At 44.9% G+C, this 26,006-nt stretch overlaps 1 protein-coding gene across 1 annotated transcript in view; it reads left to right on the top strand.

Annotated features, from left to right (window-relative positions):
* LOC120927844 (multidrug resistance-associated protein 1-like) overlaps window positions 1-18,412 on the top strand; it is a 124,105-nt gene extending 105,693 nt beyond the window's left edge. The window contains exons 23-28 of the mRNA XM_040338798.1: window positions 67-168; window positions 265-408; window positions 2,708-2,866; window positions 14,301-14,467; window positions 15,610-15,804; window positions 17,918-18,412. Coding sequence (XP_040194732.1) covers window positions 67-168; window positions 265-408; window positions 2,708-2,866; window positions 14,301-14,467; window positions 15,610-15,804; window positions 17,918-18,041 — 891 coding nt within the window. The 3' untranslated portion in view covers window positions 18,042-18,412. The remainder of the gene's footprint in view (window positions 1-66; window positions 169-264; window positions 409-2,707; window positions 2,867-14,300; window positions 14,468-15,609; window positions 15,805-17,917) is intronic.
* Window positions 18,413-26,006: the final 7,594 nt, after the last annotated feature.

Raw genomic sequence — 26,006 nt, forward strand, 5'->3', positions numbered from 1 at the left:
CACAGAAAATACAACCTATTTTTCATTCCAATAGATGGATGCCTTAATTTTCCTTCTTCTCTCCAGATCACACAGACATTAAACTTCTGGGTACGTAAAGCCTGTGAGATTGAGACTAACGGAGTAGCCATAGAACGTGTTTGTGAATATGAAGACATGGAGAAAGAGGTACAGTGATCTCTCCTCTGCTGCAGTGTAGAAAAGATATTTGAATTTGTTCAAATGAATTGAGTTCAATAGATGAATATTTATGTTTGGTTCTAGGCCCCCTGGGTTATCGCTAGAAGACCGCCCTTGGAGTGGCCGGACAAAGGAGTGATTGAATTTACCAACTATCAGGCCAGATATCGGGAAGACTATGACTTGGCTCTCCGTGATGTCACCTTTCAGCTGCGTACTACAGAGAAGGTGATTAGAAGGTTTATTACTGGGGACATCCATGCAGAAAAATTATACTAGAATATAATGAGAATATAAGATTGGTGGTTGGTCAGTCATACTTGGAGATGCAAAAACACTGTACTTTGCACCAGAGAAAGTGGCATTATCTGTAGCAAACCACACTCAAAAAAGGAATGGTAACTGGGAAACTTTTAGGGTTATTTTGAATTTTAATCCTGAGCCCCTTCCATTTCTATAAAGAATAATTTCAGCGGGTTAAGCGGAGTCACCTGGGCTCTGTTGAGGAACAATAACCAGGGCACTGAATGTCAATCCCACACCTCCTCCTGTATCAGCTCTAGCATCCCCAAACCCTATGGCCCCCTGCAACTACCATTCTCATCCCATTACCTCCTTTACGTGAAACCCTCAATTCTCATAACCCCTCTTCTGCGCCTAATACCCCCAACCAAATCTTAAGGACCTTTCACCTTGCACAACATGTCTCCTTTCTGTTAAAGCTCACCTTAGATTTGGACCAGGGTTCCTCAACCCTCAGGCCGTGGACTGGTGCTGATCTACACCTGTTGATGACTGATGCCGCACAGCAGGAGATGAGCGGTGACCGTGGTCCACACAGAGCTATCACAGACCAGATTACAGTGCATTTTACAGTGCAGTCCACTTTATATTACAGTGCCCCTAGCCTCCTCCATCACAGTGCCCTGCAGTCTGCCCCCCCTTCTCTAAAATGATACTTCCCCATTCTAATGTCTGCCTCCCCTGTGCAGGACTTCTACTTTTGGCAGGGCAGGGCATGTGATCAGTCTGTATGTCCTCTTCTGCCTCCTCCGCACACTTGATAACGATTGACCCCTGATACAACCTCAGGGCAAAACCCCATTTCTGCCGTTTGACCCAAATCATAATAGTGAAACATGCAGACCAGAGAGAAAAAAAATCTACATTCTTACCTTTCAGCGTTCAGCCATAAAGAAACCAAGCCTTTATTTCCTATAGCTTTATAAACAATATGAAATCACAAAACATATGCATTCACATTGGCCAGTTTCATACAGTTCACCCCCCTATTACACGCCCCCCTGTGACGTCTGTTCTGCACACGTTTCAAAAGCCTTCAATTAGCACAAATGCCTCGTGTAAGTCCATTATGGAATGTCCATATACAGGGGTCCTTGGTCAGCTCTGCAAGGGTTTAGCCATATATGGTTCCTTCAGTAAAACTAGAAGAATAAACAGAAGGAGGAGGAGGAGGAGGAGGAGGGTTTTGAGCGAAGCTGTTTAGGAGTGACGAGCTTGAGGAAGAATGACATATGAATAGCTCTTTTGCCTCCTTTCAAAGTTTAAGATGTACTTGTAACTTTTAAAACATCATATCTGATATAAACTCTTAAGGAAAACAAACACTATTGTAACATATACCCATACATACATATGTAACATTTGAGTAGCTCAGGAGGAAAGTAATCATAACACAAAATAGCATAGAATAAAATATTAATTTATTTCACTTCCATCACACACTCAGCTGACAATGTCATCCAATCAGCAGGGCGGGGGCCAGGAGTAGCTGCAGATTATAATGGAGAGCTCCTCCCGCTCCTGCCCCGCTGATAGAATTACATTGTCGGATGGATGGGGGAGCCAGGAAAGGACACACAGACTGATCACAAGCCCTGCCCTGCCAAAAGTAGCAGTCCTGCACAGGGGAGGCAGACATTAGAATGGGGAAGTGTCATGTTAGAGAAGGGGGGGGGCAGACTGCAGAGGCACTGTAATGGAGGAGGCTGTGATTTATAGGGGCACTGTAATATAAAGGGGACTGCGCTGTAAAGGGGCACTGTAATCATAGTGCAGTCCCCTTTATATCACAGTGCCCTCCTTTACATTACATTGCCCTCCTTACAGAGCAGTCCCTCTTACATTACAGTGCCCCTTTTACATCACAGCCTCCCTTTACATTACAGTGCCCCCCTTTACAGGGCAGTTCCTGTTACATTAATGTAAAGGGGCACTGTGATGTAAGGAGGACTGCACTGTAAAGGGGCACTGTAATGTAAAGAGGGCTGTGATGTAAAGCAGAACTGACTATAATGTCTATGGTGAGATTAGGAGGGTGACGGTAATTAGAGGGCATTTGGATAGGACTAGGTGCTGCCAATGGGCTCTCCAGTTTCATATGGAATGCTATTGCTATTCTGTTCTTTACGAATGTGCAGGTTAATCTTCCTTACTGTCCGTTTTTAGGCTTTTCAATGCCATTGTATTGTTAGAGATCATTGAATGTGTTTTTTTCTTTTTTTAGCTTGGTATTGTTGGGAGAACAGGAGCTGGGAAATCTACACTCACAAACTGCTTATTCCGTGTTGTGGAGAGGGCAGGAGGCAAGATTGTGGTGGATGGGATTGACATAGCTACTATCGGTCTCCATGATTTACGGAGCAAATTTAATATCATACCACAGGTGAGTCTATGATAAATAAATGGATCTGATCTTATATTAAACAGACACAAAGAAGTGAAGAATAAACAGTATAGAGACCAATTGGATGTTGGTATTCCGTTTCTTAAAGTGGAACTAAACCCATCACTTTAACAGCTTCAAAAACATTTACATTCCCAGCATGCCAGAATTGCTGTCACATTTGGTTGTGCTCTCAACATAGGTGTGCGCAGCCTATTGCATTAGGGTGTGCACCCCAAAGCTCAGACACACACTACCGATCACTCACCACGTTCATTCAGAAAGGGAAGGGGCTGATAAATACATATTTAACGGTCCCTTCCCTCACTCATCCTAAAACATCTCCGCAGCAACAGCCGGAAGGAGAGAAGGGAAGCCGGAGGTGCTGCAGAGGAAAAGAGTGGGGAGCCAGGGTGGTAGGGGGTATCTGTGCTGCAAAGAATGATTAGGGTGTGCCTGGGCACATCCGGCACACCCTGTGCGCACGCCTATGGCTCTCAACCAAACTGCCAAACTATCAAATGGCTGGTGTCATACCTGATCACATGTGCAGCATCATGGCAGTTGCAGATCAAACAGAGCCCAATATGGCAGCTTCCTTGGTGGAAAAGAATAGGAGGGTTTACTTCTGCTTCAACTGCCATAAAACAACTTGGATTGCTATTGGTTGCTGTTTAACATTTTTCTATATTTGGTTTTTATCAATCCTATTCTGAAGATCCCATTATTTGAATCCTGCGTGTTTTCTTCTAGAAATAGGGGGGATTACAGATTAGCAGACCAGACTTCTCAAAACGTTTCCGTTTTGGATGGTGTTACAAGTGTTGGAACCTTTGTCACGTTTCTTTGTCCCCTGATGGTGAGATTCGTTCTCTCTATTGGTCCATAAAGTGAAGGGTAATCAAACATTTGACAGTTGTCACCAGTACAGGAGGTGAGGGGGGGAAATAAGAAACCAGACAGGGATGCATTTAAGTAATTTCAATTTCTTTCATGAACTAAAAAGAAACGTTTGAGCTTTAGGTAGACATTGGGAAACCTGCCTTACCACCTTAAGGCCGGCCATACACCGTTTTAATCTCGGCCAGTTCAGCAGTCACCAGACAAAATTCGAACCGTGTATGGGCAGGCTGAATGTACCAAGTTGATCGATCGACAACCAGCATGCTGGGTTTTACCTATGAACGCTGACAAAAAAATCAGTCTTCTCCTGGCGTGGCATAGACGGCTTAATACCACCCACCCCGCTGGGAGAAGACGGTGGCCCAGCAGGATGGACTGCCTCATTAACAATGTCTGCATTGATGGGGAAATCAAGCAAATTTATTTCCTGCAACCCAAGGTTCTGTGTGGCCAGTCTAACACTACTTATATTTTACCTTCCCTGTACCTTCCTTCTCCCTTAATCAACATCCTAATGACATTTTGTTTTTTAATTGCTTTGTTTTCATCACATAGCTCTTAGCATTTTAGACACAGTGATGTCAGTGCTTCTCTATGTAATCCAGGCAGATCAGGGCTGGTGGAAGGGGGCGGGGCTGTGGGGTGTTGTACATTTCTTCATGAAAACCTCACATCATCCTGCCTCAATAATCCCTTCAGGAGCCCTCAGCACTGATACATAATGTCTTGCTGGGTGGACATCAGTCTGGATTAGTGGGTATTTCCAGGCAGATTGCATTTGCATGCAGACTGTCCTAAATGAAAATGATGCAGCCTCTAACTGACTTGCTGCATCTTCTGGAGCACATTGTGAGAAGCTCACAGTGTGCAGTGAAATCAGCGTAGGCAATTTCAGTCCAGGACAGGATCCTGTGCAGCTATGAAATAATATAGGCAAGGCTGGGGTTAAACTTTAAAAGATGGTAACTTCCCCACAAATACATTGTGCCCCCCTCTGTCAAAAACACCAGCCAGAAAGTAAGGAAGTCCTGGGACAGCCAGGCAGCAGGTATTCTCAGAAGAAGTTTAGCAATTGCAGCACTCATACTTCTGTAGCACCCTGATGACTAGGCAGAGTTGCTCCTAAATGTACCTGCCAGGTGTAGTTACCTTGGCTCATTGCTAGGGATCAATTGATTTTACCCTAAGGCCCCGTACACACGACCGGATCGATCCGTTGGGATTGATCCGCTGATCAGTTCCAGCAGATAGATCCGGTCGTGTGTACGGCCTAGCGGATATTTATCGGCGGATAAAAATCCAGCCGACGGATTTCAAGAGGATAAAAACTCCCTTGCATGCGTGGAAGTACTTACCTTCCAGCGTCGCGCACGTCACCGCATCATTCAGCCAGTCGAGGTGACGATTGCAGAGCAGCTTTGTGTGCCAGGCCAGGGACTGAGCAGGGCAGTGGGGTGAAGCTTGAGAAGTATCCGGAGTGCCAAGCTAAGGAGCGGGGGTGATGCTTGAGAAAGATACTTAAAGGATCACTAAATAAATATAAATATATATAATATAATTTTTTTAAAGAACAAACATGTTATACTTCCCTCCACCCTGCAGCTCGTTTTGCACAGAGTGGCCCCGAACCTGGTCTTCTGGGGTCCCTCGGCTGCTGTCTCGGCTCCCCCGCAAGGACTCAATACCTTAATGCGAGTGAGCTTGCATGGTGTTGAGTGCTTGCGGGCGCGCTCCTGTGATACAGCCGGCGGCCATAGTCGATCACTGTATCACTCGGTCCCGCCCCCGGCGTGCCGCGTCATTGGACGTGATTGACAGCAGCACAAGCCAATAGCTGCGCTGCTTTCAATCAATTAATGAATGAGCCGGGAAGACGGCCGAGAAGCCTGCTCATTTACAGCGTGGGACTTTCGAGGGGTCAGGTAAGTAATCGGGGGGGGCTGGGGGGCCACTAATACTTGCATCATTGGATGTGATTGATAGCAGCGCAAGCCAATGGCTGCGCTGCTTTCAATCAACCAATGAATGAGCCGGGAAGACGGCCGAGAAGCCTGCTCGTTCATGGCGTGGAACTTTCAAGGGGTCAGGTAAGTAATCGGGGGGGGGGGGGGGGCACTAATACTCAGATGTTTTTTCACCTTAGTGCATTGAATGCATTAAAGTGAAAAAAACATTTACCTTTACAACCCCTTTAACCACTTGCCTACAGGGCACTTTCACCCCCTTCTTGCCCAGACCAATTTTCAGCTTTTAGCGCTGTCACACTTTGAATGACAATTGCGCGGTCATGAAACACTGTACCCAAATGGAATTTCTATTATTTTTTCCCCACAAATAGAGCTTTTTTTTGGTGGTATTTGATCACCTCTGTGGTTTGTATTTCTTGCGCCATAAACAAAAGGACAATTTTGAAATAAAACACAATATTTTTTATTTTTAGCTATAATAAATATCCATTTTGTTTTAAACAAATTTTTTCCTCAGTGTAGGCCGATATGTATTTTTCTACATATTTTTGGTAAAAAAAAAAAATTGCAATAAGCGTATATTGATTGGCTTGCGTAAAAGTTATAGCGTCTACAAAATAGGGGATACATTGATAGCATTTTTATTATTATTTTTTTTTACTAGTAATGGCGGCGATCGGCGATTTTTACCGTGACTGCGGCGGACACATCGGACACTTTTGACACATTTTTGGGACCATTCACATTTATAAAGCGATCCCTGCTATAAAAATGCATTGATTACTGTATAAATGTGACTGGCAAGGAAGGGGTTAACACTAGGGGGCGAAGAAGGGGTTAATGTATTCCCTAATTAGTGATTCTTACTGTGGGGGGAGGGAGTGACTGGGGGAGGTGACCGATGGTTGTCCCTATATACAAGGGACACACCATCAGTCCCCTCTCCCTGATAGGACGTGGATCTGTATGTTTACACACACAGATCCACTTTCCTGTTCAGTTCCTGAGCAATCGCTGGTGCCCGGCGGCCGCCGGGCACGTGCACCGGGCGCGCGCGCCCTAGTGTTTTTTAAAGGCGCAACGTCATATGACGTCCACCCAGGATAACAGAGTCTTCCTCCCGCCGTCTTTTGACGGTGGGCGGATGACTAGTGGTTAAGTAAAGATTGGAAGAGCTGAAGGGATTCGGAGGCAGTGAATCAGCAAGTCTAGTGAGAGAGACTGGGAGCTCAGTGGGTTGAGAACCTACAAGAAGTGACTGTAGAGAAAGTAAAGGAGTTTTGTTACGTCTTGTGTTAGGAACTGTTCTAAGACTGTTGCCATAGGCGACAGCGCTCCTACACATGCAGATGTGGAGTCTTGCTGGATGCCTTTCCCTGCATGGCTGCCTACTTGTAGAAGTTTCGGAATCTGCTAATTAACATTGCAACTACCTAAGGATGTCCTGGCCCTAACCCTCTCTCCCACTGTTCTGTTCAAGAGAAATAAAATCTCTTTTCATTCAAGAAGTGTCTGACACCCATGAATCTTCCTCACATTACACCCACCCACTATGCCTTACAACTGAAGGATGTCAGCAGCTCTTGGCTCTGGAGGTTCTCATTAGACTAAAGGAGGCCTTGGATCTTGCTCACTTCTTTCAGTCCAAGTGTCGTTTAAAAAAGGACTGTGGGACAGGATCGCCACCTTTTCTTCAAGTCAAACCCGAACACTTTAGCGACAGTATAAACTACACATATATTTTGCTATTAAATAACATTTCTAATCATATGACGTTAATAACAAGAGTCTCCCTTTACATGAGAGTTCCCCTTTTACATCTGAACTCGCAGAGTTCCCTCTCACTGTAAGGGGGGACTCTGCAGACTCTGATGTAAGGGATAACTCTGGGGACTCTAATATAATGGGGAACCCTGATTCAAGGGGGGACACTGAGACTCCGATGTAAGGGGAAACACTATGGCCTCTGGTGTAAAGGGGAACTCTGATGTAAGGGGTGCTCTTAGAACCCTGATTTGCCTTAGTGTACTCACTCAGAGGCAGGAGAGAGAAGGGTGAGAATTCAGTCACAGAGAGAAATGGATGGTGAGCTCACTCACCCCTTGGAAGTCAGCACCTCTCATCCAGATGTATCTGAGGCTGCTGGACTTCAGATTTCCAGCCCCAACTTTCCTTTTCTGAGGCACATCACCAGGGATTGGAGTGTGGGCAGACAGAGGGATGGTGCTGGTGAAAGAGGTGCAGATCGAGCCCTCTCCCGTCCTGTGTGTGTTTGGGGGGGGGGAGGATTGTTAGTGTTGGCTTTGGGCAGCATGAAAGAGCATGTAAAAGACACCCTTAGCTTAGACAACTGCAGCCAGCAACCCTGCTGGGAAGCCATAGTCCAGTTTGAATAATGTGTCCGGGTTTCAGGCAGTCTGAAACCCGGATGCACGATTCCAAATCCGAACTGTCCGGGTGAATCCCAGACAGGTGGCAACCGCTCTGTGGGAGTGGATATGATGTGAATGTTCCCATAGCATTTAGTGACTAGTTCAACAATAATCTTTTCTTGGAACAAGACATACACTTTAGGCCACACCTACTCAGTTTTCTTGTCAAAATATCTTTATTTGTGATTGTCAAAAGATTTGTTCAAACATTGTAAGATGAAAACATTACAATTAGGGTGAAGATTCGTTCATAAAGATGTTATCTCGAAAGATTTCAAATAACGTTAATAAAGCAACCTTAGTGGAAAAGTATATACCATTCTTGTAGCATGTTAATTCTGTGGTAGTATAACTTGTAAATAAACTTAATGCCGTATATTCCAAACTGATAAACCCGATAATTAAGTCTATTTATCTTATCTTGTCAAACCGTGGAAGCTTAATTTTCCCGTTGTCCACCTAAGATTACTTAAGCGAAATATATACTGAAATCTTTGAAGCGATGAGTGGAACAGAAGAAAAAAGAAAGAAAGAAAGAAAAAGAAAAAATAAATAAATAAATTAAAAAAAAAAAAAAAAGGGGGGGGGGGGGAAGGAGGGGATGGATAGGTCAGGGGAGTCTGCAGAACCAGGCCGGGAGGCGGATAGGTCAGGGGAGTCTGCAGAACCAGGCCGGGAGGCAACTTTACTTGAGCAAGAAATGCAGCTATTGCTACGATGGCTGGGCTACCAAGGCATCATCACATCATCATTAAATGCATTTGACATTGTGTAAGTGATCCAGGGTTTCCACTCTTTTTCGAATTTGGTGATCGTGTCCGAGTCTATGGCAGACATTTTGGCATGAACCATTGCTGTATTTGTTCTAGATATAACTTCCATTACTGACAAATTTGGGGATTTCCATGCTTTTGCAAGAGTTTGCTTGGCGGCTGTGAAGAGATGCCTAATAAGTATAAATTGTGTATGCGATAATTCATCAGGTTTTAAATTGAGTAAAGCTATTTTGGGGTCTAGATGAATATTCTTTTTTGTCAGGATGTAAGCCAATTGAAATATTTCCAACCAGAATGTCCGCGCTTTCGGGCACGACCACCAGACGTGGTAATAAGTTCCTGTGTTAGAGCATTCCCTAAAGCATAGCTCAGAGTAATTATGTGTGTATTTAGCTATTCTAGCTGGCACAAGGTACCATCTAGAAAGCATTTTATAGTTCGTCTCTGACGCAAGTATTTGGGGATGCTGTTTTAGTGTTAGACCATATTTGGCTCCAGTCTGAGTCACTCAATTCTGTTTCCAGGTCCTCCTCCCATCGGCGGACATATAAAAGTTTCTCGGTGTTGGGTTGCGTGGTTAGTTGGGAGTAAAGGGTAGATATCAAGCCTCTTGCGTGCGGGTCTTTTGTACAAAAGGTTTCAAAAACTGATAGCTGAATTGGTAGGGCAGGTGCGTCTGCCATGGGTAAAAAAAAAGTTTTTAATTTGCAGGTACCTGAATAGTTCCTTTTGAGGGATACCGTATGATTCACATAGTGTAGGGAAGGGGATCATGGAGGAAGAATTGAAAAAAAAATTATGTTTTTGGATGCAATCCCTTTTCACCCATTCTTTGAAAGTGCCGGGGTAAACCCATGCTGGGTAAAAAGCCGGATTCTTGAAGAATGAGAGTAACGGCGAATGTGGGGATTGTAGGCGATTCTTGGTTTTAATTCTATCCCATAAGGATAGTGCGTGCTTAAGGACGGGATTACTTATATGTTTACGTAAGTTTGGGGTGATCCAGAGTACGTTGGATATTGAGATAGGGTCGCATTCTAACGCTTCTAAAGATTCCCATAGTGGTGTCTCGTGCGTTGCATGGTATTTCACTAAATTTGCTAGTTGTGCTGCATGATAGTAATGTAAGAAGTTGGGATAGCCTAATACGCTTTAGGGTTTTTGTACAACTCTAGGATCCAATTTATGTAATTAGGTCCAAATCCCCATTTCCGCAAATTATATTCCAAGTAAGACCAAGAAACGGAGTCAAAAGCCTGCTTTAAGTCTAAGGAGACAAAACACGCTGGGATCCCTCTCTTCTTGGCTATGTGTGCAATTAAAGTTGCCCTCCTTATATTATCCCCTGCCTGTCTTTTGGGCATGAACCCTACCTGATCTCTATCGATCAGTGACCCGATAAATTTATTTAGACGGCGTGCTAGTATTTTGCCTAGCAATTTGATGTCGGTGTTCAGCATAGATATTGGGCAGTAGTTTTCACTAAGAGTGGTGTCTGTGTGTGGTTTAGGGATCATACATATAGTGGCCATTAATGACTCTTGCCTGAAGGATTTTTGTTTCAACAAGTCATTGTAGGCTTCTGCCAACCTGGGGGATACTAGATCTTTAAGAGTTTTATAATATCTAGCTGGGAACCCGTCCGGACCAGGTCGTTTGTTTAATTTTAGGTCATTAATTGCTACAACTACTTCTTCTTGTGTTATTATCTCGTCTAACTGTGATTTTTGAGCTTCGTTTAATTGCGGTAATTTAATCTGTGAGTAAAAGGATTCTGCGTCTGATTCGCTAAACGAGTTTGCTTCCGAGTACAGTTTTTTTAAATGTGAGCTGAATTTTTGTACTATTTTGATTGGGTTACTGGATAAATATTTATTTGCAATTTTTAGTCTTATTGGATTGTGGGTTTTATTAATTGAGTTTAGTGCTCTTGCTAAGTATGTCCCAGGTTTGTTGGCGTTTTTATAAAAAGAGTGTCTGGACCTAAGTAAGGTTTTGTCTGCGGATTCTGTGAGGAAGAGGTCGTATTCTAATCTCGCTTTATCAAGCCGGGCTTTAGACTTGGAAGTATGATTATGTTGGAAGGCCAGGAATGCTAAGTTATGTTCTGTCTCGAGGTTTTTTGCCAATTGTTTACGTTCGCGCTTAGGGGTTCCCAGTTGACGTTGTAGAATCCCCCTCAAGACCGGCTTATGCGCTTCCCAGAGTGTAAGCGGGGAGATTTCTGGGGTTGCATTTAGTTCAAGGTATTCTTTTAATCTGTGCTCAATCTCTGCACAGTAGATTGGGTGTTTGAGCAGTATCTCCGGGAGATACCATGTAGGATCGTGATTCTTTGGGATCGCTGATGCTACTGTGGTAATTACCGCGTTGTGGTCTGACCAGGGTATGGGAATGATGCTGGAAGTGAGCACCTCCGGCAGCATTCCCGTTGTTAAAAATATGTGGTCTATACGGCTAGAGGATTGGTGAGGATTAGAGAAATATGTATAGTTGCGTTGTGTTGGGTTGGTTTCTCTCCAAGAGTCCACTAGATTGTATTTGGTTAAAAGATTAGAGAAAGTCCATTTAGCTTGATTGCTCGGAGGGGAATAGGGCGTTTTGTCTAGGAATGGGAGGAGGACCTGGTTGGAGTCCCCGCACACAAATAGGGATCCCATCTTATGTGCGTTGATTGTTTGAAAGAGGTGTGACATGAATGCCAATGGGTTGATGTTAGGTGCGTAATAGGACACAATAGTCACTTCCGCGTCCATAATGTAACCAGTTAAAATTATGTAGCGGCCCTCTGGGTCCTTGATTTCTGACTTCAGAGTGAATGGTGTAGTTCTGTGGAATGCTATCAAGGTACCTCTCTTTTTAACAGAAGCAGATGCAGTGTATACTTGTGGATAGGATGCATTATAGTATTTTGGGGTAGCTGTAGGGGTGAAATGAGTTTCTTGCAAGCAAATCACGTGTGCTTTCTTGGCCTGAAAGTATCTAAATGCTTTTGTGCGTTTTTGTGGTAAGTTCAGACCATGTATGTTAAGTGACAGTATGTTCAACGGAGCCATGATAGCCAAACCAACATGCTATTCTTACCGTGATTCCATGAGCTGTTTTCTCCCGGCCTACTCCATGCAGACAGATGTGGAAGAGGGAAAGGAGAGGGTTGGGAGAAAAATAATATAAAAAGAAAATGAGAAACATTACTACATGTTATAACATTAGGCTTTAACGTTCTAAATGCGCATTCAAGTAGGTCCCGTGAAGGGGAAGGTGTGACCCCCTCAAGGGAAAGGGTGCCCTTGTCTGATCCCCGCATATTATTGCGAGGACCAGAGGAGAGCTCAATGAGGCGCATGTAGTATCCGTGCAATGGAGACCCGCATACTGAAACATATTTAACTTATCCATATGGATACCTATAAATGATTGCTATAAATAAACTGTTGAGAACTGAACGAGCTGGCTTTGCTCCTGGGCGCAAAATTTGAAATGTATGGGGGGCAAGGAAGACTGCCGCTCCAACCACAGCAGATTTATGCCTCTAAATTCTAATGTAATTTTAGTAAAGTGGTAGTATTAAAGGAGGTTGGGCAAAACATGCGACAGAATGAAGTGAACTAAGTACTTTTGTTATGGTCAGTAGAGGGTGCTGTGGTGTTTTGAAATTTGCTCGCCAGGAAATTAATAAATTAAAATAAGTGTTACCCAGACACTTGCTCTAGGAGTATCAAAAGTGGGGTGAGGGTTAAATCCAACTGTAAGTTCATGTAATGTGACCTGTGATGAATATGGGGTTACCCATGTGGTCACGTTTTGGGGATGAAGGGAGTGGTAGACACGTAAGCTTAAATTACATATATAAAAATACAATTAAAATGCAAGTGAGAATGAAAGATTTTCACTCTCTCAGGTTCTGTCAGTTCAGGGAAGCTACATATCTGTGAGGAAAAAGAAATGGAAGAGTCAGAGGATTTTTGCAAGGGAACTTCAGTCCATTGTGTCCTCTTGATCCTGGGTGTGTGCAACGAATCTGCCACGTATATGTGACTGCTGTGTGCCGTTATTGTGCTCCTGGTTAGAAGGGCTGTTGTGTGAAGAGGTAGATGCTGCTCTTCTGCGAACCGTATTTGTTGTAGTGGATCCTTCTACAATCTTGAAATCCAGCAGGGCTTGGCGTAGCTGCTCCGGGTTTCTGCAGACAATTTTCGTTCCCTGAAGTGTAAATCGCAGGGAGAAGGGGAAGCCCCATTGGTATTTTATATTGTGGCGCTGCAGCTCCAGCAGGAGAGGTTTCATGGCTCTTCTTTTTGCTATAGTAAGCTGTGATATGTCTGCAAAAATTTGGTATTCATACCCTTGGAATGACAGGTTCTTTTTGTTCCTGGCAGCTTCCATTACTTGTTCCTTTGTCTTGTAAAAGTGGAACTTGGCTATTATGTCCCTAGGTGGACCGTCAGTTTTCCTGGGTGTGAGTGCCCTGTGGATCCTATCCATTTCCAGTCTTTCTACCTCCAATCCTGGTATTAGCTCTTGACATATAGCCATTGCAGTGCCCTGCAGGTCTATGACTGACTCAGGGATCCCCCTGAATCTAATATTGGACCTCCTGGCGCGATTTTCGAAATCTTCCAGTCTATTCTGCAGCACCTAATTTTCTTCCTTAAGAGAATCTATTTCTGTCAGGCAGTCTTGTGTATATATTTCTACCTCTTCCATTTTAGTCTCCAGAACTTCAGTACGGTATCCAATTTCCCTTATCTCTTTTGTGAGACTAGTTGTAATTTGGTCTGAGGTAACTTTTAGGGCTTTATGAAGCATTCTTTCAAATTGCTTCAGTAATCCTGAGGGGATTGCTAAATCCTGGTTACTAGATGGTGTCATGTCTATGACCTCCTCCTCCTCGCTTTCTGAGCCCAAGTCACTATGTGCTGACATTAGTTTTGCTGATTTTGTCAGTTTCTTTGTCCCCTTCCCTGAGGTGATTTTGTCTGTGGAGCCTGGCGCCTTTTTAGCTGTATTTGCTGTCTGCTGCGCTCCACAGCCTAAGCCGTTTTTATTCTTGCTCCTTGCTCCCCCAAGAACCATTGTATATTCGGGGGGTGTCTCTCACCTCTCAGGGAGATGTGTCCGTGTTCCTGCCCGTGTTCAGCTCGATTTACTGGTGGTTATCCACGGGTATTCTCGTACACGGAGCGGAGCCTCAGCCTGACATGTCCGTCCAGCTGAGCTCCGCGCATGCGCCCACACCTACTCAGTTTTAATATGCAAACTACAGCTTAGGATTCTGACAATCATTTTCAGTACATTTTGTTTTTTGATGATTTTAGTTCTGGATTATATTTAACTGAGTGCCGTTTGCTTCCAGGACCCAGTTTTATTCTCAGGAACGCTCCGGATGAACCTGGATCCGTTAGACAAACATTCAGATCTGGAGCTCTGGAATGCTCTGGACATGTGTCATCTGAAGGACTTTGTGCAGTCTCTTCCCAAGAAACTCTACCATGACATCTCCGAGGGAGGAGAGAACCTCAGGTACGCACACATTGTGATCTGTATGGGGCAGTAGAGGATAAGTAGAGCTTTATTACACTGGCACTGCCCTTCTCTGCTGTAGAGTTGAAGCCCTTCAGCAGTTCAGCAAGGAATTTCCGACTAACTACTTCACTTGAGTGCTTTCCTTCAGAGAACTTCCGAATCCAATTAAATGGAAGATTATTAGAAAATAAAGTATTGAACAATTTTACATGTAGCAGAGCAAATCTCAGATGTGCTGACAGCATCTCTCTTGAGGGGTGGAATGCGGCTTGGCTGGTCCGTACCCAAATTGGGAGGACTCCAGAAAGGGAGGTGTGTCCCTATCCTTTCCCTACTTGTCATGAACCTCTACCTGCCATTAATCACTGTCCCTACCAGACTGGTGATCTGTCCTTACACTACCCACATGCAAACTGTGCACCAAGCCTGGGAGCCAGCGTCCTAAATACGCTCTGCCTGACCCAAGATGGCTGCCAGAGTCATATGGCATTCCAATTGGATAGCTTTCCCAGCAAACCATAGAGGAACCATGTTCCCGACCACCTACAGGGGAGACAATAGACTGCACCTGTAGCAAAGAATATTTTAAGCTTAGGGAATATGAACACTGATTGTAAACTTCTTCCTTATCAAAGTAAAAATATCTTATCATTGAGTAGAAGCCAATGAAGGATAATACCATTCCAAGTGCCCATATCCTCTGCATTGTCCAAGATATCTCTGGTGTTTGCCTACAAGTACGTCCTTGCTCCATGCACTATCAGGAGAACAATGGGCCACACCCTGATGATGTCACCAAAGTAAAATCAACTTTATTGCAGGCGTACATACTACCAAACACTCCAACTTGAGGGTGGCCCCAAGACGGGATGTTGGCACCATGTCTGACTGCTATAAAGAGTTACCCTTTCATAGCCCTAATGACAAGCTGGGGGGGTGTTTTGACCCAGTGGCCTTGACCAAGTTCTGCTGCACTGGAAGTCAAGGTGCTTGTCTGGAAAGGGTGCTAAGTTTACGAAAGTGGCTGGACAGAATTACAAGTGCTTTTAGAAGGTATAACATCTTGTATGTGTAGTTTGAATGTTTTATGTACTTTCATGCTCGGAGATTAGCTGTAAATTGTAATGTTTGTATTGCAGCGTTGGACAGAGGCAGCTGATCTGTCTTGCTCGAGCCTTACTCCGGAAGACAAAGATTCTGGTTCTAGATGAAGCAACGGCCTCCATTGATATGGAAACAGATAATCTGGTTCAGAGCACCATTCGAAATGCATTCATTGATTGCACTGTACTGACCATAGCGCACAGATTGCACACCGTCATGGACAGTGAAAGGTAAAAGTATTTTATTAAAGGAACCAATGTAGCTATTGTCAGTGCAGCCTCTGATGGAAATTGTTGGCAATCAAAATAAAATGATATGTTCATTATAAATGCACATCTTTTTGCAGGTAAAAAATGTGCATTATTTTTTTTTTGCACCCACGATCAGCAGATTGTCAGTGCATTGCAGGGCTCTTGCAGACATAGGGCCATATTCCCGTAGATTTCCGGCGGGCGTCGCGTAAGCCATTTACACTACGCCGCCCCAACCTACAGGAGCAAGTGCTGTATTCCCCAAACACTTGCTCCGTAGTTTGGGGCGGCGTAGTGTAATTGGCCCGGCGTATCCCCGCGTATTTCAAAGGGGGCGGCTTATATTTAAATTAAGCGCGCCCCCGTTTCGATTGAACTGCGCATGCGCCGGGCTAAAAATAGCCCAGTGCGCATGCTCCAGTTCTCGGCGGAAAACGTCAATGACGCCGACGTGTGCGTCATTGACGTAAAGTCGTATTCAAGAACGACTTAGTAAAACGACGTACCCGACGGGAAAAGACGACGCGGACCCGACGCCATACTTAACATGGCCTACGTGGGACTAGGGTAAGGTTACCCCTCATATAGCAGGGGTAACCTTACGCTTACGACGTTAGCGACAGTTACGCGACGCGATTTCGTTCGGGAATCGGCGTATCAGGCTCATTTGCATAAACAAATGAGACCTGAACGTAAACGCCACCTAGCGGCCGGCGGCGAATTGCATTTAGGATCCGACAGTGTAAGTGACTTACACTAGTCGAATCCTAGCCTAAATCCGGCGTATCTTGTTTTGTGAATACAAAATAATGATACGCCGGGGGGAAATTCGATTTACGCCGGTGTATCAGTAGATACACCGGCGTAACTTGTTCAAACAAGTGGCCCTCTAAAAGGAAGCATCAATGAACTACCACAGTGCTCAACAGCACCATGGTAGTTCATTGAGAACTACAAGCCAATAGCCGCAAAGGCTGCCAGACCTTGTTGTTTTCTTTTCACAGAGCTCTGCGAATGAATGATGCGGCCGGGTGGGCGAAGCACTCTTTGCAGAGTGTGACAGAGAGCGGGGGGAGAAGATCCCCCGCCTCCTGTCACAACGGGGATCGGTTGATTTGTAACATGTTAGATGTTACAACCTAACTTCACTTTACTGCCATGTAAACCTTTAGAACATATTGCACCCATATTTAGGGTGTAACATGTTCCAGCACTTACCTCCCCTGAACTTTAGAGTAAAAAATATGTTTCGGGTTCATTGTATATGTTTTAGAACAGTTTTATATGCTTTCAATATTTTTATCCTGTGCAGAAATGTATACAGTTATATTGTTTTGTTTATAAAACATTTCATACATGAGAAAGGGTTCACAGAGCACTATGGGCTACCCAAGGACACAGCACAGCAGTAACGGTCTGTCTTTCATCTGTCTTTTTCCATCTGAAACTTTGGATTGAGTCCTCAGATAAGGAATTCTTATCTGTAAAAGTCTGTAAACATTGGTGCAGAAATGATAGCCACAGTCTACTCTAGTGCATCGGCATCAAAACCGAATAGGAGTGGGCAGAGCAGCTGGATCTGCACCAGCTGGCTTTGTCCTGCACTCTGCAGGACCTAGCAAACAAATGGACAGCAAAGCCCTTAAAGTTACTTTGGGAGACCAACTCCACCCCATTTAATCTGCAGAACTTCGCTGTCAATTTGACAGCATCCCACTGAACTCTGTGTATCAGGAATAGCTTAGTGTTTCTAATATATGGATTCTGTCCCAGGGCAAACTGAGGGGCTGGGCTGCCAGTATCCCCCATAACCGCTCCTGAGGTAGGATCCTTTCCTTCCTTACTGTGGCCCCAGACAAGAGGCTCCAATTTGTATAACTTCCATGTGTAAATATCAGACTTTACAGCAACGTAAGAGCATGGAAAACCTTTAGAGGAGCCTAAAGCTTAACCTGCTGACTTGTATATAATTTTTCATGTGTAATAGAATAAAAAGGTGAAAACATATTTTTAAAATCCGTTTTGTAGTTGTGACCATAATAATGTAAGAAATGATTATACATTTACTTTACTAAGATCCTATTTCCTGCAGGGTGCTCGTTCTGGAAGCAGGCAGAGTTGTGGAGTTTGATGAGCCCCAGCGACTGATACAGAAGAAAGGGGTCTTCTTCAAGATGGTGGCAGAGGCCGGGATACTCCCGAATACAGAGCAGTAAATGAGATATGGGAGATTGGAGATTGTTGTTAAGCAGTACATCATAAGAGATCAGAATGTTCCCTGTCCAGGCACTGGCTTTTTTATCTGCTTCCTTCTCTGGTACACAACAAAAGCATCAACACTGGAACAATTCATTCTATACCAGCCAAACTTAATACCTTGCTCCTATGTTTTTATATCATTTTTATCATTCCTTTACATTTTTTAATTTGGTTTGTTTCCATGTCATTTTTGAGAGTCATTAGGGCAGCTTTTAAAGTGAAACCCTGATAATGGTGGACTTTGGTGGTTCTGGGTCTCCAGAACAGACCATTTGAACTACAGCTCACCATAAAACCAAGAGATCCCAATGGTACGTCAAGAGGACGGAGCTAGGGAGATTTCTAACAGCTCGAAGGAATCCAGAGGAGGAGCAAAACACAAAACTTAACTGATCAGCATAGTGTGCGTCAATCCTTATTTATCTGCTCCATCTTAGCTACCATGTTTAGAAAAACTGTACACAAATTCTGCCATTGCCAACTTCTTCTTTTGAAAATGTCTTATGAAAAGACTTCAAGCAGATCTCAACCCTTCAATACTCCCCTCCTTCCTGCAGCAATGCAACATCCAGACGCTCCCTCCCTGGTACCCAGTTTCGGGGTCTTCGGTCATCTTGATTGGCTGGGCCGGTGCATTGCCATGAAATGCGATTTGCCATGAAATGTGATGGTCCGCCTCCATCACATCCCATTGGCTCACTCATGTCATGTGACATATAGACACGTCATCAGTCTCAGCTAGGCTATTGGCTATCATAGGGAGAGGATCTCCTCCCCCTGTAATAGCTGCACGGAGCTGTAGTAGTAAATGTAGCTTACTCGCACACCCAGGGAGGTCAACCCCGTGCAGCTCTTCAAAGGGCTAAGAGAGAGGAGAGGGGGGCAGGCAGATGGGAGGCTGCTCCATTATACAGGCTGCCCCATTATACAGGCTGCCCATGGTGTGTGTGTGTGCTGCTGGCCACACAGCCCGAGAGCAGGAGGAGGGGAGAGGCAGCCTATAGATGTGTGTGTGCGATCATTGTTTCTATACATTGTTACACGAGCAATGCACTCACTGCAACACAGGCTGCTGCTCACAGAGCTGTGCATATCACACTGCCTTCTCCTTCCTAACACTATATAGCAGCTCCGTGCTTTGATTATTGAATTCTGCACCCTGGAAATCCCCCATACTCTCCAATACGACTTTTATATTATCTTTTGGTTACACGGGTATCACTCTCAGTTCTATGGAAGGAGCAGGCGCAGAAGAGGTGAAGGGGCAACACTTCAGCCCTCATCCACATATATAACTCAAGCTATCACAGGGAGAGGAGATCCTCTCCCTATAATAGCCTAGCTGAGACTGATGACGTGTGTATATGTCACATGACATGAGTGAGCCAATGGGATGTGATGGAGGCGGACCATCACATTTCATGGCAAAACACATTTCATGGCAGTGCACCGGGATGACGTAACTCCTAAGAATGTACACTGTGCTCTGCTTGCTAAGCTAATGCCGCGTACACACCATCACTTTATGTGATGGAAAAAAACGAAATTTTCTGTGAAGTAAAAAACAACGTTTTTGAAACTTCAATTTTCAAAAACGACGTTGCCTACACACCATCGTTTTTCTCACAATGCTCTAGCAAAGCGAGGTTACGTTCACCACTTTTTTCCATTGAAGCTCGCTTCATAACTAGCTTCTGGGCATGCGCGGTTTTAAACGTCGTTTTTTGCTACACACAGTCAATTTCTGTGAAACAAAAAACAACGTTTTTAAAAACGACACAAAAAATCGAAGCATGCTTCAATTTTTTTTTGTCGTTTTTCACAAGACATAAAACGACGTCTTCCCCCACACACGGTCATTTAAATTGACGTTTTTAAAAAAGTCGGTTTTTTTTCATCACATAAAGTCGCTTTCCTACTGTGCATGCGCAAATTCCACAGATGCCACCTACACACGATCGGAATTTCCGACAAGAAAACCGTGGATTTTTTCCGACGGAATGTTGGCTCAAACGTGTGTTGCATACACGCGGTCACACAAATGTTGTCGGAAATTCCAAACGTCAATAACGCGGTGACGTACAACACTAAGCTCACAGCAAACTTTTCTTGTCGGAAATTTTGATCGTGTGTATGCGGCATGAGAGTTCTGAACCTAAAACTTCATTAGGCTTTTGTTGAGCAATACAGGGCACAATTCCGCATCAGGGCATACTGTTCTCTCCATATGCCCAGCGAGGAGAAATCCTCCTATGCACAGCCCTGCTGTGAATCAAGGGCCAGATCCACAAAAGGGATACGCCGGCGTATCTACTGATACGCCGTCGTATCCGTTTCTATCTATGCGACTGATTCACAGAATCAGTTACGCATAGATATTCCTAAGATCCGGCAAGTGTAATAGTTTTACACTGTCGGATCTTAGGATGCAGTACCTTGGCCGCCGCTGGGGGCATTTCTCGTCGAAATTCCGCGTCGGGGATTGCAAATTAGCACTTACGGAGATCCACAAAGCGGTTTCTCTTTGTGAAGTCTCTGTAAGCTGTTAGTTTGCAAACGCAAAATTAGGGCTACTTTTACAAAGTGTAAAGTTAGTACACCATGTAAAAGTAGACCCTTCTTTCCCGCGACGCTGTCAAATTTTTTTTACATTTTTTTTTTTCCCGCTGCATCTCTTTTTTTTCCCCGACGCAACTTTTTTTACCCGGCGCGATTCACAAAACTCGGCGTAACGTAATTTCGCGCAAAGCACGTCGGGAAAATCGCGTCGGGAGCATGCGCAGTACGTCCGGTGCGGGAGCGCGCCTAATTTAAATGGGACTCGCCCCATTAGATTGGGCCCGCCTTGCGCCGGACGGATTTAAGTTACACCGCTGCAAATTTCCAGGTAAGTGCTTTGTGGATCGGGCACTAACTTGGGAAATTTGCGGCGGTGTAACTTAAATGGGAAAAGTTAAGTTGCGCCGCCTGGCTGTGGATCTGGCCCCAAGTGTTTATATTCCTAGTACATTCTAGTGATCTTGTTGCTGGCGAGAAGATCGCTAGTGTGACAGTGGCCTTAGTTATACTTAGCGGCTCATTACATTTTTGCTTTGCATTGTCACACATTAACGTGTATTGCAATTAGGCAACCCACTGAATTTCGTTCAGCTTCCAGTACACCAAAATATCCTAAAAATCGGTCAACCTCAAGTTTTTGCTGCAATGCACCTGAATGCATTGCAACATGTATGCTCCATAAAATGAATGGCACCACCCTGAAAATGCGTTGCAACAATGCGGGCATTGCTGCAACACATAGATGTAAAGTTAAATTAAATAAAAGTTATACATTAAAAGTGCAGTGGTGTTAATTCCTAGGACTAAAAGGCAAATTGCCTTGTCTATGCCCTGGGAATGCTGTGGGCAAGACTTCAAAGTACATGTGGTGAGAATGGGCCCCGAAATGTGTTCTAGGCTGTATATGTCCTGAAATGGCATTCAATATGAACTCTATTGACATGCTATTGAAGGTACATGCATTGTACTGTGTGTTCTCATAGAGGAATTGCAACATCCCCAATGCACATATCTAAGTATACATGGCTAAATCTAAAAAAAAAAAAAATGTTTTAATAATTTTATATCATGAATAAAAATGTATACTCCAGTACTGTTCTCCACATATGCTCACTGTATGTGAATGGCACTGAGAATTGAGTGTACTACACTAGTGCATTGTTGTCTGGAATAGAAGGTGTCATTTGTACCGCTGCTGTACATTGTATATTAATATGTCTGCTCCTTATCTACATAGCAATTATTACTGGATATAATTATATGGTAACGTGTGGGCAGAAACAGGAACACTCCCAAATATTTTAGTGATATTTTATTCTTTGTCTCAGGGATTTGTCACTGCAAACAAAATCATTTGTTAAAATGGCAATAAATTATCTTTTCTACAGAACTTGTGTAGTTGTGTTTTTAATGTGCACTGCCAATGCCAGGTACCCCCATGAAGGAGATTCACCCTAATTGTCCTCTTTACTTCTATCAGGAATAATTAGGCTTCATTTCCATGGATGTTTTTACAGCCACTTTGTTTAGCCTTTTTTACAGCTTAAAAACGCCTGTCCATGTTTTTTTTTTTTGAGCTGCGGTAGCGTTTTTCAGCGTTTTTGCGCGTTTTTTAACGTCTGGCGTTTTTAAAGCTCGAAGGCTGGAGCTTCAGAACGCACTGGTCCTGGTTTTTTTTTGCAGCTTAATAACGGCTCAGCCATCTACAGCTCAAAAACGTCATGGTGGGCATGAGGCCATAGACTAACATGGAGAGCCGTTTTTAAGCTGCAAAAAAAGCTCAGAAAAGTGGCTGTAAAGACGTCCATGGAAATGAAGCCTTATGTAAAATCCCCAATTTTGGGTTGTCACCAGAACAGGAATAGATGAGAAATCTTTCAACTAAGTACACTGGTTCTGGTGACAACCTTGGCCGTCTTTAACGGAGAGGGGTAGCTGCCCGGGGCCCAGTCATTGTTGTGAGACCAAAAGCAGCTGCCCCTTGAACCCATTCTGCCCACAAATAGTTGATAAGTGGATTTGGTTATTACTCAGGAGATAAAGGTGGAATTGAATGTTGGGGGAGCAACTGTCAGTCCCAGGCACAGTCACACCGTCCCCTCTCCCTCACTATGTCCAACAAGCTGCAGACCATCGGCCTGCTGAAGAACTTCTTTGCTGAGGATTTGGCAGGGTGTGCCTGGTGTTGACCTGACATCCTCTGGACACTAGCAAGGTGAAACCGCTGGGAGGGAAGGGAGACCTGTGTAATGATGGGGACAGGGAGTGATGTGTAATGATGGGGAAGGGAGTCCTGTGTAATGATGGGGGCAGGATGGGGAAGGGAGTCCTGTGTTAATGAAGGTGGAATCCGTCCTGCAGCGCTATTGTGTTCGGCAGGGGGCTTGGGGAGCCTTCCCTGCTGGCAGAACACATTGGCCCAGATTCAGGTACGACTTGCGCGGGAGCAAGTGTGATTTGTGCCGTGCAAGTACGGATTTGCTCCCAGGCAAATTTGCGGGTGACCCAGAAAGCAAGCTAAGCCTGAAATGTGCCATTTTTGCACGGAGGCAGTTTCTCTGCCCCGGCGCAATTAAGGGGCAATTTTGCTCAGGGAGCAACTTGCGCTCTCATGGTTTTCCCTCAGCAAATATGCAAATGAGGAACTGCCACTGATTCATAAACTTGCGCGTGTGAGGAGCATTTTGCTCCCAAAGCGCGCAAGCTGTTTAGCCGGGGCAAATTTGCACTTTATAAAAGCAGGGTCAAGTTAGCAACAGATGGCCACAGGTCAGCTGGAGAGAAACTACATCACTCCTCACCGTGTGTAGGGACTACAAACAAAAAAAAAAAAACTTCGAGCATAAACTAAATATAGAAAAGCTCCTAATCTGAGCAAAAAAAAAATATCCCCAAAAAAAAAAAAAATATAAGCATAATCAAAATAAATAGAAAAGGCTCATTATATGAGCAGCAAGGGATAGGTAAAAAATACAAAAATAAAAGGAAAATCATTTTTTTTTTTTTTTGGACATCCTTGTGCCAAGGGTGCCCCGGCTCTGGCTCCTCAGTCTGCGTGGTTAAGCCTGTGGTGGGGATGGAGCCTGGGCTGAGGATGGAGCCTGTGGTGGGGATCGAGCATGGGGTGGGGATGGAGGGGGGGAGGAGCATCAACCCCTACTTCCTCACTCCTGGCAGGTGGTGCCTGCATGCCCTCCATGGCGTTGGCCAGGCGGGTGAGCACGCTGTTGGTTTGGGCCAACATCCGCAGCTGCCGGGTGGTATTGGTCCTCTGCTGCTGCCGGGTTAATCTCCCCTCCTCCCGCACAGCAGCAGTGTTGGCCTCCACCGCACCTGCTCACCTCCGCTGTTAGCAAAGCGATGGCGCCCTGCTGCTCAACCATGCAGGTGACCATGGCTCCACAGTTGGCACTGACTTCCTCCAAGCTCTCAGTATCTCATATCCCCCGGTCAGCATGCAGGGTGAGGGCCTGCTGCAGAGAGGAGGAGGTGGATGCCAGGCTGTCCGCCACCCGCCTCAAGTCTCCCACCATGTCCCCTATATGGCGGGTCTGCCGGGCCTGCTCCTCCTGCAGACCTTCACGGAGGCTGGAGGGTACACCCCTCGTTTTACATAGAGCCTTTCTTGGAGGAGAGGCTGGGGCACAAACTGAGGGAGAAGAAGGGGAGTGGGCCACACTGGAGGGGGGGACACTGGAGGGGGGGACACTGGAGGGGCTTGCCCTGGAGGGGGATGACGTGATGGTCGGGGGGGTGGTGGGGAGGTCAGGGATGGTGGGATCCTCCTGGAGGTACACAGATTCATCCAGTTTGAGGATAATGGACTCCTCCACCACTTCCTCCTCCCTAGATGGACTATGGGCGATATCCTCCTCCACCAACATGCCCAGGATCTGCAGGGGGCCTGACTGGACCCCATGATGTTCTGGGGATGGCGTGGGTCGCCCTACAGCCGACGATGGCCCAGCCTCATCATCAACATCTGTGGATGACACAAAAAAAATATGTTGCTGGAGCAACACACTTATCACATGTTCCCTTCTACCCCCTCCCATGATACACAGCAAATATGAGAAATAAAAACTTTTTACATCTTCCCTTCTACCCCCTCATATGTTCACTTCTACCCCCTCCCATGATACACAGCAAATATGAGAAAAAAAACGTACCAGTCCCCAAGTCCCCAACAGTGGAGTCATAGCCTGGGACTCCCTCCACCTGCTCCAGCGCTAGACTCTGAGAGATGACCTCCTCCTCCGGATTGAGTCGCACAGAACAGGCTGGTCCTCCTCCGGTGCCCCTGCTATGCTTTCTGATTAGGACAATTTTGTCCCTGACTCGACGACGCATGTCAGTAAATTATTTTTGGATGTCCTCCCAGGACCTCTCCTCAATGCCCTGGGCATTTATGTCCAATGTAATAGCCTCATATATTGCCCTCCTTTGGGCTAAGGTGGTATTCTTCCGCTCTGAACCAAAAAGAACGGCAGTATGGCGCGTCAGTGCCGCAAGCCGTATATCCATCTCAGCGGAGACAAAATTTGCTTTTCTTTTTTTTTTCCTCATCAGGAGGTGCCATCTCAGAAAAAAGGGCAAAATTACCTTGCTCAGGGGGGGTGGAACAAGCAGGATGTAATTTTGCACAGGACCTGCGCAGGTCTGCCCCTATTTATTTGCTCAGTGCAAGCAGGTGGGCAAAATTTGCCCTGAAAATAGGCGCAAACCACTGCTGAGTGGAAAAAAGATCATTTGCATAGGGCACACCCACTTTCACTTGCGCTGCCTTAGGCCCTGATTTTTGCCTTACAAAGGAGCAAGTTAGCAGACAAAAGGAATCCTGAATCAGGTGGCAATCTTTCCAATTTGCCCCAGCGCAGAGCAAATCAGCTGCTCTTCACATGTGCAACTAAAGGGCAAATCTACCTGAATCTGGGCCATTGCTTACTATAGCCATCGGCAGTAATCACGTGCAAAAATCTGTCTGGTTGTACCAAAGTTGATCGTTAGGTTGAATTCAGTACAACTAGCCTGCCCATAGATGTATCAAATCTTGGCTGGACGAGGTTCGATCCATCCATGGCCAACTGTAACCTTCCCCCCCCTCTAGAGAAAAGGAAAATAAATGTTGTGCTTTAAACATATTACATGCTTATCGTTGACAATCCTTTTTTTAAGCAGACAGCCAGATGAATAAACAAGCCACAAAATGAACTTCTTAAATCATTTTAATTCTACGTATAAAAGAACATTCTCTCTCTTCGGTGTCCACATATAATTTAGAACTTGGAAAAAAACAAAAGTAAAATCCTACTCAATGTGAGTAAGACTTGTAATGGGTACTGGTTGTAACAATGTTAATACTG

The sequence above is a fragment of the Rana temporaria genome, chromosome 2, assembly GCF_905171775.1.
Source record: "Rana temporaria chromosome 2, aRanTem1.1, whole genome shotgun sequence".
NCBI classification, from domain to species: Eukaryota; Metazoa; Chordata; class Amphibia; order Anura; family Ranidae; genus Rana; species Rana temporaria.